The sequence below is a fragment of the Rosa rugosa genome, chromosome 4 (assembly GCF_958449725.1).
Source record: "Rosa rugosa chromosome 4, drRosRugo1.1, whole genome shotgun sequence".
NCBI classification, from domain to species: Eukaryota; Viridiplantae; Streptophyta; class Magnoliopsida; order Rosales; family Rosaceae; genus Rosa; species Rosa rugosa.
This window is the reverse complement of record NC_084823.1, coordinates 32,724,007-32,736,736: the sequence shown is the minus strand read 5'-3', so window position 1 is coordinate 32,736,736 and position 12,730 is coordinate 32,724,007. Positions and strand designations below refer to the sequence as shown.

Genomic DNA, 12,730 nt, shown 5'->3' with positions numbered 1-12,730 from the left:
AAGCAAGAAATCTCAAGCTTGTGAGAAAGCCAATGTTCTTCAAAGTCCAGGTCTTTGAACCATCGAAGAAACACAATTTCGGTACAAGAATTTGGGTATGGGTGTTAAAAGTACAAAGCCCAACTTAGAAGCTGACATCTTTCTCCACAAAGGCCTGCCTTCAAATTAGGGGCGCCCATATGAAGACATCGATTGGGCGACATCAAAATTCAAGCCCGATGGAGAAACCCGGCAAGATGGGTGTCCAAATCAAATTAGTAAGCACTTGCGGTGGTGGTGGCGGCGGTGGATGCGGTCGGTGTCGGGGTTGGACCGACTTCCGGATTGGGCAGCTGAGCTTTCGGATTCTATTCACAAGGTTGTGCTTTCATGTGATAGTGATTCTCATCCTATCGAGTTGGGAAGTGCTCGTGGTGGGAAGCAGAATGGCAGTCCGTTTCCGTCGGAACTTTTATCCAGAGTGCCACTCTCTGATCAACTTATCTTAAACTCTTACCAACCAGGTGAGGTGCGAGTCGACTCTTGCCTTCTCCATTCAGATTTGTGGCATGAGGAAAAATTACAAAGTAAAAGATTGCTTATGTCTTTGGGTTTGGGGGGTTATAAATGCTATTTGTTTTGAACATACTGAACCATCTTTTGTTTTTATCATTGTTTATGTGTTTTTGGGATACTGCTATGAATTTACCAAATGAGACTGACTTCATGTCTGTGCATTTTAGTCCAGTTGAAGGAACAAGTGGGGGCTTTCTAGAGGATCAGGGAAAGGATCCAGTGACGACCAAGATTCCTGTTTATCTTACACCAGGATCCCTGATTCTAATGTCAGGAGAAGCACGCTACCAATGGAAGCACGAGATCAACCGCAAACCTGGATTTCAGAAGTGGCAAGGAGAGGAGCTAAATCAGAAGAAGAGAATCTCCATTACTCTGAGGAAGCTTTGCCAGGTTGAGTAGCACATTAACCGGGCAGACTAGTTTTCTTTATTCCAGTTTTTACTAGTGACCAACAATATCGGTAGTAGAAGTAAGCTTATGTCGGTGCAGAGGAAACCTACACCTCGATCACACTGGTGTGTGATAATTGTCTGCTAGAGTGAAATGATAATTCCATTGATTATATATACACATACGCATTTTTACTACTTTGTTGAACAATGGGAACATTTTCTCCATGCCGGAATATACCGGCTCTATAGAGGAGATGATGCTTTTATAGTGGTCATCTCATCAATGTGATATGTGGGTTTAGACTATACTTTTCCTGTTTCATTGGAGTGCGCATTATTGCGATCTATTGCAACTTCAGTTGTAGTGTTTTCTTGCTGAAAAGAAAGAAGAATGAAAATGAGTAGTTATACATGTCTATTGCGGGGCAATAATATGATTATTGGGAGGCAATAATATGAGTATTGGGGGGCAATAATATGCATATAAATTGATCAATTGTGCCTGTAGTGTATTCATTTTGGTTTTTGGAGTTTATGCAATTCACTGGAGGGCAATAATATGAGTATTGGGGGGCAATAATATGATTACTGGAGGGCAATAATATGGTTACTGGGTATTATTAGGGGGCAATAAATTTAGACGCCGGAATCCGGTCACCAGTCCGGTAGCCGGATTCCAGATTCCGGTGACCGATTGCCGGATTCCGGTCATTGGTTGAGGGATTCCGGTCGCCGGCGTCGGGTCACCAGTCGCCGGAGTCCGCCACCGGAGTCAAGCAAGGTCTCCAATGACTTCTTTCTCAAAGTGACAAAGATGGAGAGGGCAAAATTGTTCCAAAAATAAATAAAAATGAATTAAAAAATACTAAATTGGGTATTAAGGAAATAATCTCTTAGAGTGTTTGGGTAAGTGGGCAATTTTTAAGCTAAAATTGGGTAAATGATCATTTCCCCTTATATTTATTTATATGTAGCTGTGGGTGTTTGGAAGGAAAGAAAGGTCGATATGCATGTCATCATCAAGTCAGTCAACTTTCAATATTTGCATTACAATATGGCTAGGAAAGAGCTACAGACTTTCATTTGCCTATAAATTAAGGTTTCGTAATTTGACGACTAATTTCTGGGCAAGTTTTGTATTTGACACTGCTCTTTTAAATAACTGGTACTTGCTCTATAAAGGTCGACATGCATGTCATCATCAAGTCAGTCAACTTTCAATATTTGCATTACAATATGGCTAGGAAAGAGCTACAGACTTTCATTTGCCTATAAATTAAGGTTTCGTAATTTCTGGGCAAGTTTTGTATTTGACACTGCTCTTTTAAATAGCTGGTACTTGCTCTATATATAGCTGTGGGTGTTTGGATGGAAAGAAAGGTCGACATGCATGTCATCATCAAGTCAGTCAACTTTCAATATTTGCATTACAATATAGCTAGGAAATAGCTACAGACTTTCATTTGCCTATAAATTAAGGTTTCGTAATTTCTGGGCAAGTTTTGTATCTAACACTGCTCTTTTAAATAGCTGGTACTTGCTCTATATATATATATATATATATATATATATATTTTTTTTTTTTTTTTTTTTTTTTTTTTACTTTGTCAAGGGGAATCCAAAGGCTTCCTAGAACCAAGATGTTTCCCCTTCAACGCATGTGAAATGCTCCAACTGTGCATTGCAGCACAGTGTCTGGCCACTTTAACAGCTTCAGGGTTCAAACTTAGGTTGGGGAGCACACCCAACTAGGCAAAAATCACTAGGCCACTTGCAGTGGTTACTTGCTCTATATATAGCTGTGGGTGTTTGGATGGAAAGAAAGGTCGACATGCATGTCATCATCAAGTCAGTCAACTTTCAATATTTGCATTACAATAGAGCTAGGAAATAGCTACAGACTTTCATTTGCCTATAAATTAAGGTTTCGTAATTTCTGGGCAAGTTTTCTATCTTACAGTGCTCTTTTAAATAGCTGGTACAATTATTGTTGGCCGGCCGTATAAATTATATTTTTTTTGGTTGACGAAAAGACTATCTTACTCTTGGAAAATTCTACAGTACTGTAGCTTGTCTCCTTACTCTTACAGAGAAGTTTACGTCGCTTATATATAGTTAATTCATGTTTCGTATTCTGCATCTTAATCTGATCTTCGATCAATTATCAAAATGGAGCTGGGAAGGTGCCTCAAGCATGTTTATGCAATATCAATATTTATAGCGGCGCTCCTGCATACTAGTGCTTCCTTATCCCTCGGCCACCATGGTTCTAATGTGACCAAGTGCATAGCGAGGGAGAGGGAGGCACTCCTTGCTATTAAACAAGACCTGGTGGATGAATACAATCGACTCTCTTCGTGGGGTTCAGGAGGAGCAGAAGTCCAGAACCAAGATTGCTGCATATGGGAAGGAGTCTATTGTGACGACCGTACTGGCCATATTCTTCAACTTGATCTTGGAATTGATATGTGGCGAGATGGTGAGTTTATTGACTTCCGACCTTTACAAGGTAAGCTTAGTCCTAAACTGGCTGAGTTACATAATTTGACATATTTGGACCTCAGAAATAATTTCATTTCTGGGGGAAAAAATCCATGGTTCATTGGTTCTCTCACCAATCTAAGATACCTTGACCTCTCTGGGGCTGGTCTTTGTGGTCTAATCCCATACAAAAACCTTACTCACTTGGAATATCTCAATCTCGCCTGGGGATGCTTCAGTGATTCTGAAGAAAACCTCGATTGGCTCCCTCAATTTTCTTCTTTGAAATACTTGGACCTGAGTGGCTATAATCTCAGTAATGTTTTTAATTGGTCAGAAATAGTAAAGAAGCTCCCTAATCTAAGGAACTTGACATTACGTGAATGTGGTCTTCCTCCTCCAGTTCTTTCTCATACAAATACTTCCAACTCTCTTGTTAGTGTTGGTTTGTCCTACAACCCCACCATCAGCTCTTCAATATTCATATGGTTGTCCTACTACACAAAGTCTCTTGCCTTCCTTGATCTCTCTGATAGCCAATTAAGTGGACCAATTCCAAATGTTTTCAGAAATGTGAGCTCTCTTGCATTTCTTGACCTCTCTTTTAATGAATTAAGTGGTCAAATTCCCGATGCTTTTGGAAACATGAGCTTTCTTGCACATCTTGCTCTCTCCTACAACCAACTTGAAGGTGAGATCCCAAAATCCATCAGCCAGTTATGTGCTCCACAATCATTAGAGACATTGGATCTCTCGTATAATGATCTTGATGGGCCACTGCCTAATGTAACAAATCTTTCATCACTGAAGCAATTATCGCTCCATGAAAATCATTTGAGTGGAATACTTTCTGAAAGTATTGGAAAATTGTCTTCTTTGAAAGAATTGAATCTTGCCGAAAATCAATTAAGTGGTATTATACCAGAAAGTATTGGGAAACTGCTCTCAATGCATTTCTTTGGTCTCTCTGGAAATCGCTTCAGCGGAAGAATACCAGAAAGTATTGAGCAACTGTCATCATTGCTTTTCTTAGATCTCTCCAGAAATCAATTAAGTGGAAGAATACCAGAATGGATTTGGCAATTGTCATCGTTGGAAACATTAGATCTCTCTTCTAATCAATTAAGCGGAACAATACCTCAAAGTATTGGGCAACTGTCCAACTTGTCTACTTTGAATCTTAGTGTGAATTCTTTGGAAGGGGTGATTTCAGAAATTCATTTCTCAAAACTTTCCAAATTATATAAGTTGGATTTATCAGATAATCAATTAGTTTTCAAAGTCCAATCTGATTGGGTTCCTCCTTTTCAATTGTATTCTCTAAATCTGAGGTCTTGCAAGGTCGGGCCATCTTTTCCAAAATGGCTTCGAACTCAAAAAATTTGTATTGATCTTGATATTTCGTATGCTGGAATTTCTGATGTGCTTCCAAGTTTGTTTTGGAGTCTCTTTGGTAAGTTTGAGACTATTGATCTCTCCCATAATCAATTTAGAGGAACATTTTGGAATTTGACATTGGAGGTTCCATCATTCAGCGTGCGTGAAGTGCGTTTTAGTTCGAACCAAATGGATGGCCAAATACCCTCAATTCTATCAAATGTGTCATATTTGGATCTCTCCAATAATAGATTTTCAGATATAGCTTCTTTCTTTTGTGCTCCGAAGGTTAAAATGTTAAAATTTCTTAACCTCTCCAGCAACCATGTTTCAGAAGAACTTCCAGATTGTTGGAGACATCTGGTCAATCTAGAACTGCTGGATTTGAGTAACAATGCTTTTTTTGGGAAAATTCCAACCACTATCGGCTCTTTATTTCGAATGGAAACATTGAAACTAAGAAGTAACACTTTTGTGGGAGAATTGCCTTCATCCATGAAGAACTGTACAAGCTTGAAAGTTATTGATCTCGGAGACAATAAGCTTTCAAATTCAGTGCCTGAATGGTTAGGGGTTAGTCTTCCAAATTTGGTTATACTTATCCTTCAATCTAATCAGTTTAGTGGAAGCTTGCCTTCACAACTATGCCATCTAACACATGTTCAAATTTTGGATTTCTCTATGAATGAAATCTCTGGAACTATACCTAAGTGTCTCGATAGTTTGACATCTTTGGCTCAACAAGGGAATTCAAGTCCAACAATCCAACATTCTTTACAATCATTTGAAGCTGGAAGACCTTCGAGTTCTCCTTATTACGAGGATGATGCAACCATCATGTGGAAAGGAAGAATGTTTCCATACAAAAAAACTCTGGGGCTTCTCAAAACAATTGATTTCTCAAGCAACAGATTGACTGGGGAGATTCCAAGTGAAATCACTCGACTTGTCGGGTTGGTTTCTTTGAACCTGTCGCGAAACCATTTAACGGGACAAATACCTCCAGATATTGGAATGCTGCAGTGGTTAGATTTCCTTGATTTGTCCAGAAACCAAATAGATGGTGAAATTCCAACAAGCCTTGCTCGGATTGATCGACTTGGTTACTTGGACTTGTCAAATAACAACTTGTCTGGCGAAATTCCAACCGGTACTCAGCTCCAAGGCTTTGATCCATCCGTTTTTGCTGGAAATCCTCAGCTTTGTGGACTTCCACTTCGAAACTTGTGTGCTCCATGGCCAGATGAAACAAGTCGAGACCGGCAAAATGCCTCGAGTGATGAAGAAAATACAGATGAGCTTATAACACGGGGATTTTACATTAGTTTGGGACTTGGATTTGTTGTTGGATTTTGGGGAGTCTGCGGGAGTTTGGTATTTAAGAAATCATGGAGATATGCATACTACAAGTTCTTGAATGCTTTAAATGATTGGCTTTATGTGAGGGCAGCTTTGATCAAGCGGCAATTGCTCAGTTGATCGTAACTGTATGGTAATCTCTCTCTCATAATTAATACTAATACTTAAGCAGTGCTCTTTTACGTGTTATCATCGATCAAGATTTATTTGGAATTTTGGATTTCAGGATTAACTTTCATTTCCAAACTAACAAGTGTTTATTTCGTTGTATAATATATTTATTAGATGCTGCATCTTCTTGGAGAAGTACTGGATGCTTGCCTCCGATCAGTTGAAGTTTCTCTGGACAATAATCATCTGCAGAAGTTTGCAAGCCTACATAGAAGTGTGTTTCTTCTTAACTCCATATTGAAGAGATTATGTATTGAAGTAGTACGTAGCTAGCTCTTTGGGTAACGCCGTATTGTTTTGTAGTAAATGATATGTAATTGTCACTTGTAAGAACGTGATTGGAGTTGAGCTGGCATGGGACTTTCCCAATCAACTGTTTCCCATGAACGTAGCTTGTTTTTATTTTAGAGATTCTCTGTTGTATTTCTGGATTAAATAATCAATTTGCTTGAATATTAGAAAGTTGTTTTGTTCAATAATCATCATGCTAAAACTTGTCAAATTACACACTGCACATCAACCATCTATTCATTTGATACACGTACATAGATGAATGATAGACGTACCTCTAGTTTCATTGCTTCTTTGCTAAGAAGTTATAGATGAGAGAATCTTGAATCACATTTGGCCGGGTTATACGCAACATATGATGTGAACATAAGAAGTGTCCATAAATTTGTACATTTGTATACTTTTAAGGAAAATTCTACAATGTGTTAACGTATGACATGCATACAATTGCCTTAAAAGTGGTAAAATGAGTCCTCAAAATAGTAATATTAGTCCTCAAAGTGGTAACATGAGTTCTTAAAGTGGTAAATTTTCCTAGTTACCACATGAGTCCTCAAAATAGTAATATTAATTAGTCCTCAAAGTGGTAACATGAGTCCTTAAAGTAGTAAATTTTCTTAGTTTACCATATGAGTCCTCAAAATAGTAATATTAGTCCTCAAAGTGGTAACATGAATCCTTAAAGTGGTAAAAATAGTTGATGTATGAGAAATGTTAGATACAGGTGTATACTGTATTATTTCACACACATGTAAAAATGAGATTAAGAAGTCGACATTCTTAGAGACGTATATATGATAAGAATTGCAGGTGAGCGATGGTCAAGCACAAACATTGTTATCCCGGGTGAGCACTTCAGAAAGAACTGCAGAAACATGGTTCAATCAGCCAGCCCTCAAGACGAGGAGAAGAGAAGGTCAGTTATAATCAATTGATTACCTAATTTTTTTTTTGTTAAACTTGTTTATTCCTTCAAGTGTATTTGATGGTTAATCAGATATCTTACTATATATTTCTTTCCTAATGGTCATGTTGGATGATTCTGTCTCCAGCTCGTCATGTTTGTTTCGATGTATTAATTATTTATTGCAGGCTGCAGGTATCCCTCGCAAACTTGCTCCAACCATTGGTATATCCGTTTATCATCGCCGCAAGAACTGATCTATGGAAGAATTTCAAGCTAATGTTCCGAGGTTGAGAATTATTAAGAACAAGTTGCTTGTGTTCCCAAGACGTGCAAGAAAATTTAAGGTAAGGAAATTCAGTTTCTGATTAATTAGACGTATATTCAGTGATGTTCTTCATATGGAAGCTGAAAACTTGATGCATGAACTTGCTGTTTAGGCCGGCAATTCTAATGCTGAAAACTTGATATCGAGCATTCGAGCTTGCCAATGCTACGCAAGTTCGAAGGGGAGGGAGGCACCAACTGTTGATTATTTGAAGGTGACAAATGATATAGAGGCGTCTCATGCTAATAATTTTGATATTCCAACGTTGGTTGTGATAGAGGCTTTTCTCTATAAGATGTTGCAGTCGATTTCGTATCCCATGTTTATGGATAAGGTGTCATGAGGTCAGTGGCCAAAGAATGCAATCAGTTAAGGCAATTAAAATTAGCGCAAGTAGGTAGCATGTAGAATGAGACCAACAAAACTACTACACTCACACAATAACAAAACAAGAGTACTGGAGCCGAGCAACAAGGAAGAATATTATTAATCACACTCTCTTACACACACCACAGAAAGTACAAGAGCAGCACTTCCATATATAATAGATGTGCAGCAACAGCAAGAATTAAACAAAAGCTGCTCTAAAGCAAAAGTGGCTCTGAGCCAAAGAGACAGCATATTCCACGCCAAAGAGACAGTAACATAGAGTACTCCACCTAGAGCACTCCGGACAACACTACCACACTAGCACTAGGTAACTATTAAAAACAGAGAACAATTAAACAAATCAAGTTTGGTTTACTTTTCCAACAGCCTCCCTTAAACCAAACCGAGATCTTCAAACTTCATCATCCCCATTAGCTCTTTCAGTTTCAAGAAAGCAACTGTTTTCAGAGGCTTTGTAAATATATCAGCTACTTGATCTCCAGATGGACAGTAGTGAACTGCAACCTCTTTCATCTTCACCAAATCTCGAATGTAATGATGCTTGGCATGAATATGCTTTGTCCTCTCATGAAAAACTGGATTCTTTGACAATGAGATTGCTGAATTATTATCACAGAAGATTGTTGTAGGATTTTTCTGTTCTTGTTGCAAGTTTCCAAGAATTCGACGCAACCAAATTGCGTGAGTAGCACACCTATTTGCTGCAACATACTCTGCTTCAGCTGATCAAAGTGCCACCACTTGCTGCTTCTTTGAAGACCAATATATAGCACCAGAACCTATATCAAAAACATAACCTGAGGTGCTCTTTGCCTTTTCATCTCCTGCCCAATCACTATCTGTGTATCCAACAAGTTCATTCAGACAGTGAGCTGCATAGAAAATACCATCACTTTGAGTTCCTTTGACATATCTCAGTATTCTTTTTGCTGCCTGCATATGTGACTGACGAGGAGACTCCATAAATCTGCTTATCAGTCCAACTCCAAATGTGATGTCAGGTCTGGTAGCCGTCAAGTAGAGCAAACTCCCAACAAGTTGCTTGTATCGTGTGGGATTAACAAACTCGCCACTGCCATCTTTCTTCAATTTCAATCTCTGTTCAACTGGAGTTAAGATTGGGTTGCAAAACTCCATCTTAAAACGTTTGAGGATGTCTCCAGCATACTTCTTTTGTGAGATAAAAATTCCCTTCTCACTTTGCACCACTTCGATACCAAGAAAATAAGTCATCAGCCCCATATCAGTCATCTCAAAGTGAGATGCCAAAGCCACCCTGATTTCTTCAACTAGCTTTGGATTATTACCTGTGATAATAAGATCGTCCACATACAAGCACACAATAACGACATCTCCCTGCAAATTAGCTTTAACATATAAAGTATGCTCATATGGACACCTTTTAAAATCGTTCTCCACAAATTAGGAATCAATTCGGGTGTACCATGCCCTCGGAGCTTGTTTAAGGCCATATAGCGCCTTTTTCAGCTTATATACTTTCTCTGATTGGCCTTCCTTAACATAACCAAGTGGCTGCTCAAGATAGACTTCTTCCTCAAGAGTTTCATTCAAGAACGCAGATTTAACATCCATTTGAAATATTTTCCAACAATTATGAGCAGCAAGGGAAATCACCATTCTAACAGTATCAAGCCTAGCAACAGGAGCAAAAACTTCAAGATAATCAATACCTGGTTTTTGCTTGTAGACTTTGGCTACCAACCTCGCTTTGAAGCGATCCACGTCTCCATTCGGCTTGTACTTTGTCTTATACACCCATTTGACTCCAATTGCTGCCTTTCCTTCCGGAAGTGAAGTGAGCTCCCATGTGTCATTCTTTTCAATGGCATGAATTTCGTCATCCATTGCCTTAACCCAATGTTGTTGACGACAAGCCTCATCGAAAGTAAGAGGATCACAATCAGCATACAAGGCAAAATTGACAATATCTTCATCTGATATGCTTCTCCTTGTAGTGTTCAACTCATAGTCTTTCAAGTATGATGGCAAACGATGCTCACGCTGAGGCCTTGCTGATGCAACTTCTAGTGGAGACTCTGTTTCTAGAACTTGGTTAGCTGGAGATTGAACTTCTGGATTGTTAACCTGCTAATCATCTTCGATTAAATCATCTTCCAATGAAATGAAAGTTGCTGGTCTGTCTTCCTTTGAACACCAATCCCATGCACTTTGCTCATCAAAAGTTACATCTCGACTCACTATTACTTTCTTTGTCTTCGGATTATAAAGCTTGTATCCCTTTGTCACCGTACTATAGCCAATAAAAATGCACTTATCAGCTTTGTCATCAAGCTTCTTCCTTATGTGATCTGGAACATGAGCAAATGCGATACATCCGAACACCCTCATATGTTGAATGTTGGGTTTGTGACCACTCCACACTTCATATGAAGTACTTCCATCAATGCTTCTACTAGGAGACCTGTTTAGAATGTACACTGCACAAGAAACCGCTTCTGCCCAAAAGTACTTGGGCAAACCTTTAAATTTCAGCATGCATCTCACCATATCCATAATGGTTCTGTTTTTCCTCTCCGCTACGCCATTTTGTTGAGGCGTGTACCTGGCTGTCAGCTGGTGCTTAATACCATTTTTCTTCAAGAAGTCATCACACACAATATATTCTTGGCCTCGATCAGTTCTTAACACCTTTATTTTTCTCCCACTTTGCTTTTCAATATAAGCCTTGAAGACTTTGAATGTATCACATGCTTCAGACTTATTCTTCAAAATATACACCCATGTCTTCCTACTAAAATCGTCAATAAAAGTGACGAAATATTTTCCACCACCATGTGAAGGAACTTCAACAGAGCACAAGTCAGAGTGTATAATCTCAAGAGGCATTTGAGCTCTCAGAGTCTTCCCTTTCGGAAAGATATCTCTATGCTTTTTTCCAAGAACACAAGTCTCACAAACTTGATCTGGAACATGAATAGGAGGCAATCCACAGACTAAATTCTTCCTTGCAAGAGCATTTAAGCTATTGAAATTTAAATGCCCAAAACGCATATGCCACAACCAATTATCACCATTTGCCATAGAACTAAAGCAAGGTAACTTATCATACTGCATATGCAATGGAAACAAGCGATTAGGAGCCATGGTTACCTCTGCTATTAGTTTCCGTCGAGGATCTCTGATGGTGAAGACTCCTCTGAAAATTCTCATGTCATACCCCTTCTCTGATAATTGCCCCACACTAAGCAAGTTGTGACTGAGGCCAGGCACATAGTATACATCGGATATGGTGTTGTACATCCCATTCTTCAGCTGGATAGAAATCTTGCCCTTTCCTTTAACTGGCATCCTTGAAGCATTCCCAAAAGTAATCTCTGACCGTATTGACTCATTTAGCTCAACGAACAACTCCTTGTGACCGGACATATGATTGCTACAGCCTGTGTCCAGGTACCATGTGATCTGTTCACCATTACTCATAGCACTGAAAGCCATCAACAAAGTCTCTTCACTGTCATTGTTGTCCTCTGCAAACTTGGCATGAAACTGCTTGTTCTCCGACCTTCTCAAGCTGCATTCATTCTTGTAGTGACCATATCCATGACAATTAAAGCACTGGACATTGGCTCTATCTCTTCCTTGACTCCAATGAAAGCCCCTTCCTCTTCCTCTTCTTGTTCCAAATCTACCTTGTGAACCTCTCTTGTAACTTGAGTTTTGGTTCTTCTGAGTTGAGCTTGACTCACCACGGGACGACCAATTTTTCTCCTTTTTGAAGCTTAACTGAGTCTGCAATGCTTCTTCAATCACCATTTCCGACTTCTCATTCAGCCTTTGTTCATAGGCCTGCAAGGAACTCATTAAGTCATCCACCGTCATAGCATTAAGGTCTTGAGACTCCTCAATGGTTGTGACCTTTCAATCCGTCAAGGTTCGGAGGATTTTCTCCACAATCTGGAGTTCTTTGATGACCTCCCCATTGGCCTTCATTTGGTTGACAATGGCCAATGTTCTTGCAAAGTAATCGGAGATACTTTCCTTTTTCTCCATTTGAAGAAGTTCGAACTGTCGTCGTAGAGTCTGCAACCTCACCTTCTTCACTTTATCTCTTCCAATAAAGGTATTGATTAGACAATCCCAGGCCTCCTTCGATGTGGTAACATGTGCAATCTTCTCATAGACTTCAGAATCAATTGCTCCATAAATATACATCAGGGCTCTGCTATCTTTCTTTCTGTTTCGAATCAGTTCCTCCCTCTGATTTTGTGTGAGATTTGCTTGGTCTCCTGGATCTGCAAATCCATTTATCACCACCTCTGTGTACTCCATTAGTTTGAAGAAGAGCTCCATCTGCGATCTCCAGTGCTGGAAGTTTCCTTTCCCATCAAATTTACCAACTGGGCATTGAGGAAAATCATTCCCTCGGTTCGCCATCGATCGCTACACCTGCTCTGCTATATTTGCTCTCTCTGCTGTACCTGCTCTGATACCAGATGT

The 12,730-nt window shown here is 39.3% G+C and overlaps 2 protein-coding genes across 2 annotated transcripts; both read left to right on the top strand.

The window, feature by feature from the left end:
• The first annotated feature begins 272 nt into the window (after positions 1-272).
• LOC133744668 (uncharacterized) lies at positions 273-1,247 on the top strand. Its single transcript, XM_062172738.1, has 2 exons — positions 273-508; positions 697-1,247. Exons 1-2 carry the CDS (start codon positions 290-292, stop codon positions 955-957), a joined length of 480 nt encoding a protein of 159 aa, XP_062028722.1. The 5' UTR covers positions 273-289; the 3' UTR covers positions 958-1,247.
• Positions 1,248-3,119: 1,872 nt separating this feature from the next.
• On the top strand, positions 3,120-6,287 carry LOC133744667 (receptor-like protein EIX1). The gene has a single exon (XM_062172737.1). The coding sequence runs from the start codon at positions 3,120-3,122 to the stop codon at positions 6,285-6,287; it is 3,168 nt and encodes a 1,055-aa protein (XP_062028721.1).
• Positions 6,288-12,730: the final 6,443 nt, after the last annotated feature.

What these genes read in the sequence shown, in the direction of transcription:
- LOC133744668 (XM_062172738.1), top strand. Translation starts at nt 290, where the DNA reads ATGCGGTCGGTGTCGGGGTTGGACCGACTTCCGGATTGGGCAGCTGAG. An exon ending in ACTCTTACCAACCAGGTGAG is followed by an intron (nt 509 to 696) that starts GTGCGAGTCGAC and finishes TTACCAAATGAG; the next exon opens with ACTGACTTCATGTCTGTGCA.
- LOC133744667 (XM_062172737.1), top strand. Translation starts at nt 3,120, where the DNA reads ATGGAGCTGGGAAGGTGCCTCAAGCATGTTTATGCAATATCAATATTT.